Below are 15,508 nucleotides of genomic sequence, written 5' to 3'. Positions count from 1 at the left end.
TTTTCCACTTTTATGACTTAAAGTGACATTACCGGCCCTCTACAAACTACTGCCTCCCCCTGAATACAGGCCTGCGGACTACTACAGGGTGCTTCACGCCTCACTGGTGGTCCACAGCCCACAGGTTGAGAAACCCTGCTCTACAAGACCTCTGAAGATGCCGTATTGTATCTGGTACCCAGGGGTGGACATTAACAAAGTACATTTACTTGAGTACTGAGCTTAAGTACATTTTTTGAGTATCTGTACTTTATTTGAGTATCAATTTTTTTGGAAAAACTTATGACTTTTACTCTACTACATTTGAAAAACAAATATTGTACTTTTGACTCCACTACATTCCCACTACATTTCTCATTACTTTGAAGCATACTTTTGAGGTCAGTGGAGGAATTTTCTTTTCTAAAATGTGATTTGTCACAGAAGAAAAAACAATCACAGTTGAAATAGGCAGCTGTAATGATGACTACTATTATGGCAGAAAAATATGATAAAGATAAAGATATAGGTTTCTCACCAGAGCACCTATGGCCATGTATGAAGCCCATGTTTGAGACTTTTGAAATAAAGAAAGATTTGTATCATTTTAAATGTTTGCTCTGTTTACCAAACTTAATCAATGCCTTCAAATCTGCTGTCCAACCTGAGAAAGCATGTTGGGATATGTTAGCCTGGGCACTGGGACTGGTCTGCAGCTACACAGCTCCATACACAGCAAAGTAAGATGCAATGTTGCGATACATTCCTACCATAACCATCTTTAAAAATTTCTGTGACTTGTGCCACAGTAGGCTGTCTGTCATTTTAGATGAGATGGAAAAATCCATTGTTACCCTGGCAAATCAGTGAGCCAATAGCCTGTCGCTGATTCATGGTTTGTCCCTTCTCAAACCACAGTCAGAAGGTACTCAACACTGCTGACTGGGACCATCCCACAAGCCTTGCGGTTTCAAGGATGCTCCAACCCAGTCTTCTGGCCATATCGATTTACCCCAAGCACCACACAAAGGGTCAACTTAAGTACTCCTCTTTTCCTGCTTAGGCTGAACTCCTTCACCAAAACATATGAAGCCTGGAGATACTCAGATACTCAAATGCTCCACCATCTGACCAACATTCTGAGTCCTGAATCCTTCATTCTGATTCCAGCTCCTCCATATCCTGTTTGTGTACACTCATAGCAAATTCTCTACTCAAGCTGCTACAGTTCTTGACTACTGTCCTGCAATCAGCTCTTGCAGGACAGAGACTTCTGAACAACCGTCTATCTCATCACACGAAAGTCTGTTAAGCATACTCCTCACACACCTCAGTCCAAGACCTGGACAGTTCTGAAATTCAACCAAGAGCAGGGGCCTGGCATTCTAGCTCCAGATAGAAGCCACTCAGTATTCCAGCCCAAGTTCTCAGAGTTCTCTGCCCTCCCTCAATCACTGTCCCCATTTATTACCACAAAGTTTTGAAGGTATGGTCCATACTCGCTAATCAACATTATTTGCTTCATCTGTGAGTGGTCATAATGTTTGGCTGAGTGGTGTGTGTGAATATACACATACTTACATTTAAAGTCATAATGGATAAAGAAAACCAGAAACAAAAACACAGTTATATCTTTTTTCATTCATTTATTGAACAAAGTGATTCAACATATTATTCATATATTATCATATATTTAGGTTGGCAAAAGTATGTGAATCTCTAGAATTATCAGTTTGGTGTAGCTGATAATTAGGATCAGGATTAGGTTTAATCAATCAGGTTTGAGTATGTCTGGCCCTACCCTGTTTAAAAAACATAAACCCAAGTCTTCACCATTGAAGTCTGGTCTTTACCATACACATTTGCTAGTGCATGCCATGCCACAGTCAAATAAGGTTTCTGAAAACCTCAGAAAAACAGCAAGCCAATTCTCATTAGGCTGGTAAAGGTTCCAAAAGTATTTCTGAAGAGTTTGGTCTTCACCGATCCACTGTCAGGCCAATAGTGTACAAATAGAAGATACTCAACCCCATTGTTACCCTTCACAAAAGTAGTAATCCAGTGACTCCAAGTGTAAGGTGTATAATATCATGGGAGATCACAAAGAACCCCAAGGTAACATCTAAGGATCTGCCTCTCTTACACTGGCTAATGTCAGTGTTCATGAGTCCAACAAACACTGAACAAGAATAGTATGTGTGGAATGATAGCATGGAGAAAGTCATTCCTCTCCAGGAAGAACCTTGCTGCCTGTTTAAAGTTCCCCAAAGATCACCAGGATAAGCCAGATGACTACTGAAATAATGCTATGTCACAAGTAAGGCACAAATAGATTTTTATGGCTTAAATGAGCAATGTTGTATTCTAGCTTAATAATTTCAACTGAGAAGCACGGTGTTGTCAGTATCATGGTTTGGGGCTGTTTTGCAGCTATGAGACTACGATTGCATTAAGAAATTCTACAGGAGAATGTCAGAGCATCCATCCATGAACTCACCCTGAACAGAAGGTTGGTCCTGCAGAAAGACAATGACCCTAAAAACACAAGTTAGTCTACAAGGAATGGTTGAAGCAGAAGAAATGTTGCATTATGGCTGAATCAAAGTCCAGACCTTAATCTAATGGAAATGGTGTGGCAGGACCTAAGACATGGCATGGCATTATGCAGAAAGTCCACCAACATAACGCAGTTCTGTAAGGAGGAATGGGCCAAGATTCCTCCAAGTCAATGTGCAGGGCTGACCAACAGTTACCGGAACCATTTCGTTGAAATGCTCAAGGGGTTCACAACAGTTACTGAAAGGTTCACATACTTTTGCTAACCAAGACATTTAATGTTCAATCAATTTGTTCAATAAATAAATGAAAAAACCTAAATGAAGATGTTATCATATTTTAGGTCAGATTTATGTGGAAGTTCACATACTGCTAAACTATTTATGTTGGCAGTAAGTGTGTTTTTGCCAGTAAAATGTAACATTAGAGTAAATTGAAATAGATTAATTGCTCAGTTTAATTGCTCAGTAAAACAGTAATGGTATAACATTAACATAATCAGTGATTTAACATATGTTAATATGTTTTTCTCACCATTTCCAAACCTCTCCTTGTGGCAGGCCAGTTTTATTTGTCGTTACCATCCAATGTCTGGTTTGAGTAATCAATACGTTATTACATTCAATCAGATGTGCTGGTGATGGAATTAAACAAATCCATAGTGATAGTTTGGGGCATCAGGGAGAGTTTGGGAACCAAAATTTGTACCTCTAACTAGCAACTTACTTTTTGCTGTGCTTGTGTTTATTTGTGTTTTTATTATTATATAGTGTTTTTACTGACAGTGTAGTACATTTAGTCCAAGTGTGGCAGGATGAAGTATTTGGATGCCTTTTATTATGATAGGTGCAATATTCCTTTGGAGGCTTTTATTGTGGTAGTCTTCCTATTTCCAGTAATTCTCCCCCTATTAATTGGTTGCAGGTGTCTGAGTCCTTGAACGGCATTTCTTTGTTGGCCTTTAGTGCTGTTTGTTGTGGCCTGCTAAGAGAGTTGTTGGATCTCTCATTTTTGTTGGTGCTGTGGACAGCCTAAAGTAGGAAAAAATCTTGGCTGTGATTTTAGTTCAATGGATGGTTGGATCTAACTGAAGTTTTGTTATCTGTTGCAGTCACTGAGTAGTGAAGTGTTACTCCTTTCCTCTTTATTGGGTAGGCCCTAATCTTATCCTACAAGAGGTTGGTTTGTAGTTTTGAATCTTCTTTAGTTTTATTGGTGCCTTTTGTAATTTTTATTGGTCTCCTGAAGCTGCAAAGATAAGGGATTTTTTGTGTTTAAGATAGAACCTTAAAACATAAGTGTTTTCATTTTGAGGTTGTATGTGAACTGTATAACTTTTATCTAGTTAAATTTTTTTTTCTTCCAGTTTGGGCTAGGCCAAGTGGTCAGTGGCTTGCAGCGGGTGGCTGTAGCTTAGACAGCTCATCACTGCACTGGGTTTTTTTTTTTTGAGTTGTGTGATTTTTCTTTGTTTCATTTTGTGTGATTTGATTGTGTGTGTTTGGCGTGACACTTAATTTATGAGGAGCTCTTAATCTTCCCCCGCAGGCAGCCACCAAGATTTGAGCCTTCCCCTTATTTAATGCTGGTTAGTGTTGTGTGTGGTTTTTTGTTTTTTTTTTTTTTTGTTTTGATAAAGGAATAAACTTGATTCTACTCTTTTATAAGGTTATACAATAAGGTTATACTCCACTTTTGATGTTTAAAGCAGGACATATTGTGTTGTGGAAATTTTAAGATTGAAGAAAGATTATATCTTATGTCCTTTGGTTTGAATAATCAATTTTGTCTTTTTGAAAGGTATATTGGTGTATCTTTATTTTGAGAGGCATGTACTTGTCTGTACATGTACTTATCTCATTTTATTTAAAAAAAAAAAGAGAAAATATATAAATAAAGAATCTGTGGTGCAAACTTATCTCAGAGCATTGCTTTGCACTCTCTTGGTCACACAAGAAAACAACAAACCTTGTCAACAAATATTTTTAAGAATTTCTATTATTTTTCAACAAATATTGACACCCATTGGCATTTTGTACTTTATGAAGAAATTGGAAATAAAGGTTCTGTGCAGGTACATTTTTCCTTCATCAAGGCACAAACAATGTAAATGTTACCTCAAACGTACAGCAGTGATTTTAGAGTCCAATTGTGAACCTTAAATATGTTTTTCCAGGTGAAAAGTACATATTTGAACCTTTTCATAACCTAATGTTTTAAAACGGAACAATAAAATAAAACCTCACTAATCATCCTCAGCACTGTACATGGGGTCTTCCTGACCCCCTAATACTTGCGTTCCTTCCTGGCAGGTTCACTACAGTTCTGGTTATTTTAACCTCTTCCCCATGTCACTGAATGACTAAGGCAGTTTGATCTCATCACCTTTTTATACTCTAGCGAAACATGGTCATGGATGACCTCTTAGTTTCCGAACATTCAGGTGTACTAAAAAAATTCAAATATAATTATATCAAATATATAATTTCTAGGAGTGCCACTAATTGTGACATGGTTTTGTTAAAGGATTTTTCTTTTCTCAGACAAATTTTCATTTCAATTTACTGTTAGATTTTTCTCAGAATTTTTGTGTCATTGAACTTATTAACCACAAAAACATGTTTTTCATGACCATATAGAGCTGTGTGTGGAGAGAGAGAGAGAGTTTGCATTAATGAGAATTAGTAAGAAGCATTAGTGACTTGTAAATTACCAAGAATTTGCTTTGAACGTTTAGGCATCGACAGTCCTTTATGTTCCTCACCACTGTGCACTGAAAAGAAAATAAAAGAAAGGTTGTTACTGGCACTCAGTACAAATGAAAACACATTCCAGAAATATGACAAATAAGGACAAAATCAGGAACAGCATGGTAAAATGATATAGTATGAACTGAACTGTTTATACTCAACATGATGCAGTTGATTGTGTGACAGAGAAGAAAAATTGCATGAGGGGAACTAATGAGCAATCTGGGGTAGAAGATCAGAAACAACAAATTGACTCATATTGAATTTCCATTTCACAGTTTCAGCTGTCTTGTCTCTGTCATGGCTCTCCTGGGAGTTAATCAGATGTTCTGAAAAATTACCAGAGAGCCAGAGATGTTCAATGGGAAACAGACTTCTGGCTATATGTATGTGCATGTCTCCCTCCAGAAAGAATTCTATAAATCAATTTGGTTTCGATCTTTCTCTGACAGCCCCAAAAAGGCCCCTCAGATATCTGCATCATTGAGCACATGTGGAAAAACGTGACCCACACAGACTCCCACACACACATAAATACAGCTGAAAGCACAGCAGGACATAACGTTAGATACATCACTCAATTTCAGGAATTTGTGAGATGTTGTTACCCTTTGCTCTTTTCAGGGAGTTGTTTCTATTGATAGGGGGGACTCTCATTCTGCGAGGTTTAGTGACTGCAGGGACACACCCTCTGGTAGTCCCATTCCGTATCACTGTATGTGCAGAATGGCACGTCACTGAAGCAGAAGATGACAAGTTGCGCAAGATGCCTCGGCCTAGATAGACATAAACATGAGTAGCAATTTCACTATGACTGGATGTGGCAGCAGTCCAAGTGATTGGATGAGAATGATCAAGGTTCTGCTGAAGAGGAGGAAAGCTGCTTTTACTCTGTATGTGGGGGTGTGTGAAGGTACTTGAGAGTCCTTTGGAGAAAGACACTTTGGAGAATTAAACACTGAGAAAGACAGAAAGTGATATACAGGACAGGATGAGGACAGCGATGTGAACAGGTTAGATGAAAGAACATTCTGGAGAGGTGGTGCTTGTAGGAATACTTCACCAAAAAATGATAATATTGCTTATAATGAATAATACTGTAGGGACAAGTTAGCATTATGAGAGAGTGCTAACTGGTTCCCATATTATATTGAACAGCATTAGCATTTTTGATTCAAGCATTCCTTTTAATGAGGAATGAGCAAGGTGTAACAGCATGGTGCAGAGTTTGGTTGTTTTGTGATGAGGTTTAAGGAATGTGGAGGAGATGTAGTACAGTAGTTACAGCACAAAGTGTTGAAGACATTGTAGTCAAGATTTTTTATGGAAGATCAGTTCAAACACTGTGTGGAGGTGATGTTTGGCAGCAGTCTGGTTTCAGGTGACTGCAGTGTTATTACATGATGTGAAGTCATTCAGTTACACGGAGAGATGAGAGTTAGGACCATTGACATTGGAGCCTCAAGACAAATTGACATCATTACCCTGTTTCTTAATGGTCACCTCTTTGACAAGAGCAGGCGTTGGAGAGGGCTGTCCATCCTGTGTTTCTCTTGGAGCTGTGTAACATAGAGAAGCTGTCTCATATGATGCCTGGCTTATATAGCAAAGTGAAAAACGTCCTAGCTGTGATGTTCTTGTGACTAGGTCTATAATTATAGCTCTATAATAGCCCAACTTAGATAGTGCCCAGAAGAATATTTTGGCCAGAATTCAACAGTAAGGCTTTGGGTGGAATTCCTGGCCAGACATGTGGGTGATTTAGTTGTATTGAAACATTCACTTTCTTACTTTTAAGTTTTTTTTTACTCTATTCGAAGCACAATAACATCAGAACTAATCTATCATTGCTGACTAGTTGGCAATACTCTACATCTGTATTCTTTTCAAATTGTTTGTGCTATTATTAAATGAACAGAATTGATTAGTAAGCAGTAGAAAAATTTACCCGCTTTGCTGAGTTGGAGCGTCTTGTTGACTGCCTCTGCCTGCTTTTCTGCCCAAGGTGAGTTTTGGTTGACATTAGATTTTGCTGTTGGTACCAGCTTTGAGTTGAAAGGCTGAATAGACACATCAGGCACATGTTTGGCGGCACTATGTGGACTATTAGTGACTTGAGGCTTACTCTTGCGGGTGCTTTCAGTTTTGTCATATTGCAATTGTGTAGTGTTGTAATATTGTATTGTAGAGCTTGTTGGTTGATGATCTTGATCTGGTACAGGTTGATGTTGAAATGTAGTGGATCTTTGGGGCTGTTTCCATGGTCTTGTTACTATGTTAATTGTACTGGGTGTATCGTTGTTATCATAAGGTGGATGTTGAGAAGTCGTATGCTGTAATATAATGCTTTTTTGTGTGCCTGCTTTGGGCTTTGGCAGGGTCAGTGGTGTACTTGTTAAAAAAAGGTTAGTGCTTAACGTCCGTTGATGTTCTGTTGTTGTGCTGACTTTGTAGTAAGTATCAGATTCATGTGTAGATTTTGGTTTGATTAAGGTAGGTTGTTGCTTGGTCATGTAGATATTTTCTTGAGATGTAGTAGGTTGTTGAATTTTGTTGGGTTGTTTTTTGGTCGTCCAAGGTTGAGTAAGTATCAGAGTGGCTTGCTCGGTTATGGGGTTTGGTTGGGTGGGGATTTGTTGTTGGATTGTTCTGGCTTGGGGTTGCGCTGTGCTGGATTTTTGTTGCATTTTTCTGGATTGGCTTGTTTTTGGTATTTGGGTTGTTCTGGGTGTTGTAAAGGGCTTGGGCTGGGTTGTCATAAATTGGAATTGAGCTGTGCTGGGTTGTTTGGCTGTGCTTTTCTGGGTTTGGGTATTACCGTTCTGGGCTTGAGTTGTCTTGGATTGGGGTTGAGTTGTTCTGTTTTGGGGTTGGACTATTCTGGGTTGGGGTGGGGTTATGATGGATTGAGATTTGGTTGTGTTGGGTTGGGATCGGGGGATTGTGCTGTGTTTATGTTGGCTTTTGCTGGGTTTTTGTGTGGTTGTTCTGGGTTTTGTTGGACTGGGCTTTTGGGGGATTGTTTCAGGCTTAGATTGGTATGTTCTGACATGAAATTGGACAGTGCTAGGTTGAGTTGTTCTAGGTTGGGGTTGAGTTATGATGGGCTGGGATTGGATTGTGCTGGGTTGAGTTGTTCTAGGTTGGGGTTGAGTTATAATGGGCTGGGATTTGGTTGTGTTAGGCTGGGATTGGGGGGTTGTGCTGTGTTTATGTTGGCCTTTGCTGGGCGCTTGTTGTGGTGTTCTGAAGTTTGTTGAACTGGGCTTTTGGAGGGTTGTTTGGGGCTTAGATTGGGCTGTTTTGACATGCAATTGAACTGTACTTTGCATAATGCTAGGCTGAGATTGGGTTGTGGTAGTTTGAGGCTGGCTGGTAGTGGGTTGGAGTTGACCTGTGCTATGGAACTCAGTCGTTCTTAGGTGGTTTGTATTGGGTTGAGTGTTGATTTTGCTAGAAACAATTTCAGGTATGCTGGGCTGGCTTTTGGTTGTGCTGGTTTGGGTTTCAGTTGTGCTCAGTTTGATATTTGTAGTACTTGGTTGGGTTTCAGTTGTGCTTGTTAGGGTTTTGCTCTGGCTCAGATGGATTTTTGTAGTGCTCAGCTGTATTTTAGTGCTGAGTGTTGTGCTTGACTGGATTTCAGTGGATGGTTTAGTTTCTGTTGTGCTTGTTGTGAATTGGGTTGTGTGGTGGTGTTGTTGAGAAGTACTGGAAAGAGGTGATGTAGTAGATTGTTGGGACTGAAATGTGTTGGCTGTCTTTGAAGAGGGTTGTCTCATGGGTGTATGAAAAAAGGTCTGGGTCAAGGACAGTGGATCTTCAGAAGGGGGAGATGTTATATCATCGCTTCCTGTTCCTGTTTAGAGAAGAGACATGACAGTCCTTTTGAGTGTGTGTGTGTGTTTGTGTGTGTATGTGTGTGTGTGTGTGGATGGCACTTCTTGATAGACAATATTAAAATTTGACAATTTTGATAACAAAAATGTTTTGAAAAAGTTAAAAGCATTCCAATATATAATCTAACAACCTGATGACAGTTTTGCAAAGTGAGCTGACTTAACAGTGTAATTTAGGTTAAATGTCTAGTTAATGGTAGACTTGGTGATAGACAGCTATTCTAGGAGACTTAATTTGCTAGCTATCATGCCCGCTATCCATTTCTTTGTTTAGCTTAAGTCATTTGATATATATTTAACTCTCATGAGCTGTAGTAATCCCCATACCAGAGTAAGAATTAAAGTAAAAACCTGATATAGAGGAAAAAGCCAGATATGAATTAAGCAAATAGGCCTGTGCCAGGTAATGGTGGATGGAGTTACTCTGAAACAGCACCCAGTGATGGTTAAAATCTTATTTATTGCCACTTAAAATAAAGTTAATTTATTCAAGACTGCCAGCTCTTACGTATTGGCCATGAGACTCACACTTTGGGTGTAATCTCAGTCTCATGTCACATGTTCTCACTCATACTGCTTATCAGACAGTAGAGAAAAAATGAACAGGTAAATGAAAATCTAAGGTCATGTCAATTTAACATGATCAATAACAAGACAGTTCTTAAATAAAATAATTGTAAAATCAAGGGCAACTTTCATAACTACATACAGCCACATAGCCTTTGTCCATATGCTGTAAAATAAACATGGTTCTGAGGTTTACTTATAAGCTGAACTATAACCAATGCTAAAAGAAAGCTATCCTTATCTGTTTCACCTTGTAGTTGTTAGCTTTAAAATCTGTGCCTGTCAAACCCAACCAAGTGAGAATGCAGCACTGCTGAATGTTTTTTGGTCTACACTAGCACTGGTTCACCAGGTCAGATCGCTAACCGTAAATTGTTAGTGCTGCATGAGAGCAGAACCAGCTTATTTTACTTAAAATGAATGTTTTAGGATAAACTTATTTACTTTATTATGTATTATATTTTTTGTCATATTTTATATGTAATGGCAGTCATGGTTAGAAGCAAAGATGAGATTGTTCTAGAAAAGCTGCTATTGAGCATTTTGTTCTGTTTCAGCAGGCATTTCTGTATGCTATTTCTGTCCAAAAAGCCACCAAAGCCAAAGACTACAGTGTCCGTTTTTAGACATCAGACAGAAGGGGTTTGAGTGTCAGGAAAAATTCTGTCCTGTCTCAGATCTACAGTTTGACCTTAGGTGAAACTTCAGGCAACGTGGCCTTGGACAAAAGGTATCAGGCTAAGCTAAGTGGCAACAAACACCATGGCCTCAGTAAAATTTATGTGACACTGACAATTTTGTTCTTTCTACTAAATTAATTACATTTTCAGGGTCAAGTTAAAGGTTCCCACAGTTATTTACATCACAGTTACCTGAATAAAAGGGTTCTGTTACCTGCACAGGCCTATAAGCAAACACAATTATATAAATCAAGAAGATCTAGAGATATGAATAGAGCGAACACACTAATATTAAATGTAACAAGCCAGCAGATATGAATAGTGCAAAACCACTAATAGGAATAAGAAAAGAGCATTAATAGAGGAGCTCTTATTTTAAAAGTGCATTCAAGAGTCAAAGGTATTTAATCAGGTGTCAGTACATTCTAAATTAAAAAAAATAAATAATGTCTGAAAAAAGCGTTAATTTTTAATACTATTGTCTTTCTGTCACATCCATGGAAATGTGTGCGTCATTGCTCTTAATATTATATACTCCCCAAGCACTTTATTAGAAACATTATACTAATACTGTGTAGGGTCTCCCTTAGCTCTCAAAATGGTGCATTCTCAAGATAAAAGTAGCCATTAAAAGATGGGTGACGTATGGCCATGAAGGGATGCACATGGTCAGCAACAATACTCAAACAAGGAAAAGGGGCCCCAAAGCGTGCCAAAAAAACATTCCCCAGACCATTATATCACCTTCACCAGCCTGGACTGTTGACACAAGGCAGGTTGGGTCCATGGATTCATGCTGTTGGTATCAAATTTTGACCCAACCATTTGTGTGCCTCAGTAGAAATAGATATTCATCAGTCCAGAGTGGTTATCTGAGTTATCATAGCCTTCATATCAGCTCAAACCAGTCTGGCCACTCTGCGTTGTCCTCTCTCATCAATAAGGCGTTTCTGTCCGCAAATCTGTTGCTTGAGTGGCTGGCTCATATGTGCATGATTTTGTATACTGCACTGCAGTCACATGATTGGCTGATTAAATCATTGCATGAATGAATAGGTGTACAGGTGTTCCTAATAAAGTGCTTGGTGAATGTATAAAGTGTGCTCAATTTGACAGGCCCCATCAAAGCATACAGTATCATACACCATAACTTATCAAGAACAGTTAGCTATCAGGTATTCTCAAAATGCTTAGGAAATGCATTCTGGTTGTTCAAGAAATCTGCTGCTATTAGAGCAAAATGGCAGTTTGCAAAATGGAAGGAAATGAAAACTTTTAGAGTATCCCTAGCATTTTGCACAAGATGACCTTGACAAGTGGTATGCAATATGAAATTTAACAAGCAACCTTTCTAAAGAGAAATTCTCTCGTTTAGTCCACTGTAAGAACTTCTACTAGCTAATCTTAGCCATTTAGCTGCATATAATTACTAGTTTGCTATAGAATGAACCTAAAGAATGCTAGCGTTAATAAATACGCAATAATAAATATTCTGCCAAAAGCTTAAGATTTAATGCATTCTGAATTTGTGATGTTTTTAAGGTCATTGCTAGTTGCTTGCTGAGAAAATAATGAAACTGCTACAAAATTGATTTCTGCTTAAAAAAAAAAAATACCAAGTTGACCAACTGAGGCTTGGTTGTTAATGTGTTGTTGTACAGTACTGTATGTTCATCAGCTATTATATTACAAAAAAAGAGTGTTTAATGAATATAACAGAATTTGTTGCTGCAAGCTACTATGAACAGTTTGGCATTTTCTTGGCAGAATGCACTCCTTGAGACTGCTAAACAACACTATTGTCTTTTGGTAAATTACTATAGAATATATTGCTGTTGTAAAAAAAAAAAACCTGCACTTTAATGTAAAGAACAGAGGAGTGGCAAACGGAGTAAATAAGTAAAATATACAGAGGATTACATTTCTTTTATTTGACCCATGTGAAATACAAAGATGATGTCAGGAGTTCAGAGGTATTTAATGAAAAACTGAAAATTCATTATCTAGAATTGTCTTTGGTATGGGAGGAGGTCCTGTGTGTGTTATGAGGGGAGCCCGTCTGCTCTTGGTAATATTGTGCAGGACTGGACAGTGGAGGGTACCAGAGCGAATTGGATATTTGATAATTACATTTTTCTGTTACAAATTCAAGTAATGGGGAAAATGCCTTACCAGGAACTTGAGGCAGGAAAGCTTGGGAAGCTTTAATAATGGGCTCCTGTGCAGAGAGAAATGTGTACAAATTAAAAAACAAAAAAACACTGAAGGACAACAAAGGAAGGAATAAGGAAGTGGAGAAAGGTGGGAAATTGCTCACTTTTTGCAACTGTAGACATACCTGAGGCCTCAGCCGGTTCTCAGCTGGTTTTTCTTCCAAAAGTTTATGTATGTCTACATCTGTAAAACGGGAGAACATTTGTTCCAACAGCACAAATATTTTAGATATTGTTTTATCTTTATGCTGTTGCATGACATACCAGCTGTGTTGTGCGTTACTGGAGGGCTCCAGGCTCCAGTGATGGTGTCAATGTCTGCTCGGACACCAAACTCATAAGGTGTATCTGGTTTAAGATTGTCAATGACAGTACTGGTGGTTGGACACGTTTGATAGTTCCATTGCTTGCTGGGCTCGTTCTCTCTGTAGCGCACAGTGAACTGCCTGGAGAGTCAGAGAGACAAGGTGAAGTCTTACTAATGAAAAGCTTTCTCTTTTAAAGTCAGTCTGCCACAGTGCTAATGTAGTAATAACCTCAGACACTTAGAGTTATGGAGATACTCTTCTAGAGCCTCATGGAACAGAACAAAAAATCATTATGATTTCCAATTCCACTGATTACACCCTTAAAAAGGGGGTTCTTTAAGAGCTCCTTAGCAACGGTTATACAAATGTCAGTTCCAAAAAAAGTTGGGACAGTATGTGAAATGCAAATAAGAACAGTAAGAAGTGAGCTCTGTTTAAAATCTAAAGCAGTACAAAAACACAGTATTTTATGTTTTATCTTATGAACTTAATTGTTTTTGTAAATATATACTCAGTTTGAAATTGACGTCTTCAACACATTCCAAAAAAGTCAAGAGGGCAAATTAAGACTCAGAACTTTGTGAAATGTCCAAAAACATGGCGCTTTACACCACTGCATTCAACGTTTTGCATTGTGTTTGGTGATGTAAGGCTTGGATGCAGCTGCTCGGCCATGGAAACCCATTCCATGAAGCTCTCTACGCACTGTTCTTGAGCTAATCTGAAGGCCACATGAAGTTTGGAGGTCTGTAGCGATTGACTCTGCAGAAAGTTGGCGACCTCTGTGCACTATGCGCCTCAGCATCCGCTGACCCTGCTCTGTCATTTTATGTGGCCTACCACTTCATGGCTGAGTTGCTTTCGTTCCCAATCGCTTCCACTTTGTATAATACCACTGACAGTTGACTGTGGAATATTTAGTAGCGAGGAAATTTCACTACTGGACTTATTGCATAGGTGGCGTCCTATCATGGTACCACGCTGGAATTCACTGAGCTCCTGAGAGTGACCCATTCTTTCACAAATGTTTGTAGATGCAGTCTGCATGCCTAGGTTTCATACACCTGTGGCCATGAAAGTGATTAGAACACCTGAATTCAATGATTTGGATGGGTGAGTGAATACTTTTGGCAATATAGTGTAAGTGGACACTGGACAATCACATCTATATGAGCTTGCTGAACATCGCATTTCAAAACCATGGACATGGAGTTGCACCCCTGCCTGTATGGCTTTAACAGAGTGTGTCTGTGTTAATTTATGCCTCTTCAGTCAAAAGAGCATTTGTGAGGTCAGGAACTGGTGTTGAATGAGAAGGCCTGGCTCACAATGTGTTCAGTGGGGTTGAGGTCAGGGTTCTATGCAGGCCACCAAACTTGTCAAAATGTCTTTATGGCTTTGTGTAGAGGGGCACAGTCATGCTGGAACAGGAAGGGGGTAATTGTTGCCACAAAGTTGGATGAATATAATTATCTGAAATGTCTTTGCATGCTGTAGTATTAACATTCAGAGTGGACTCGAGTCATATGACTTGGACTTGAGTTGGACTCGGGTCACAAATTTGATGACTTTAGACTCGACTTGAGAAAATCGAGAAAGATTTGGGGCTCGACTTTGACTTCAACACCAGTGACTCAGACTCTGACTTGAGCGTCACAACTCTGAAAGACTCAAGGCTCAAAGTGGAAGAAACATGGAGAGACTGCAGATGGAACTCTCTACACAGTTGATTATTTTTCATGTGAATGAATTCGTTTCCTGACGTAAATTGAATAAACAGCAAATGCCTGTCACTGTGCTTATGCTTGGTTTATTTTATTTCGGAAGACAAGAAAAGCACTAGAGCTTAAGTTCGCCTCTATATGTTGGTAACAAGCAAAGCGTCCACAGCATCAATGCACCCTCGCTCAGCACTTAAACGAATGCATACTGACTTGATTAGGACTATTAACTTGGGACTCGACTTCAGACTCGTCTGTACTGACTCAGGACATGAATCGAGACTCGACTATCTTGACTTGAGACTTGACTCTGGGCTTGAGTGTGAAGACTTGAGACTCCTTGTTAACTGCAACTTAGTGACTTGTTTCCACTTTTGTTAACATTACACTTTGCTGGAACAAAAGGGTTGAGCCCAAACTCTGAAAAACAGCTCCAGACCATTATTCCTCCTCCGCCAAACTTTACTATGCATTCCAGTAGGTGGCTTTCTCCTTGCATCTGCCAAACCCAAATTCTTCCATCAGACTGCCAAATAGTGATGCGTGATTCATCACTCCTGAGACCACGTTTCCCATTTCATGAAGCTCCACACACACTGATCTCGTGCTTATGTTGCTTCTAGAGGCAGTTTGTAACTCTATAGTGAGGAAGATATGCATAATGCTCTTCAGCATGGCCCCTTTTCAGCATTTACAATTGACCAGGGCAGATCTGGCAATTTCAGACGTCTGGCAAAGTTGACATCCTATGGCAGTGCCACAAAAAGGTGATTTAACACAGTAGTAAACATTCTGTTTTTATTTACACCTCAGTTACTGTTCCAACTGTCCCAAC

The 15,508-nt window shown here is 39.1% G+C and overlaps 1 protein-coding gene across 2 annotated transcripts in view; it reads right to left on the bottom strand.

The window, feature by feature from the left end:
- The window catches only part of LOC118808096 (target of Nesh-SH3), a 41,705-nt gene that overhangs the window by 21,379 nt on the left and 4,818 nt on the right, over positions 1–15,508 (bottom strand). Inside the window, exons 5-9 of one of the 2 annotated variants that reach the window (XM_036570549.1) lie at positions 12,909–13,090; positions 12,749–12,828; positions 12,604–12,649; positions 5,894–6,061; positions 5,249–5,308 (exon numbers count right to left, since the gene is read on the bottom strand). In XM_036570549.1, coding sequence (XP_036426442.1) covers positions 5,249–5,308; positions 5,894–6,061; positions 12,604–12,649; positions 12,749–12,828; positions 12,909–13,090 — 536 coding nt within the window. The remainder of the gene's footprint in view (positions 1–5,248; positions 5,309–5,893; positions 6,062–12,603; positions 12,650–12,748; positions 12,829–12,908; positions 13,091–15,508) is intronic. The other variant, XM_036570631.1, reaches the window with a different exon arrangement.

Source organism: Colossoma macropomum, unplaced genomic scaffold, assembly GCF_904425465.1.
Source record: "Colossoma macropomum unplaced genomic scaffold, Colossoma_macropomum, whole genome shotgun sequence".
In the NCBI taxonomy this organism is placed as follows: Eukaryota; Metazoa; Chordata; class Actinopteri; order Characiformes; family Serrasalmidae; genus Colossoma; species Colossoma macropomum.
Note: the sequence above shows the minus strand (reverse complement) of the source record. Positions and strands in the feature narration are given on the sequence as shown.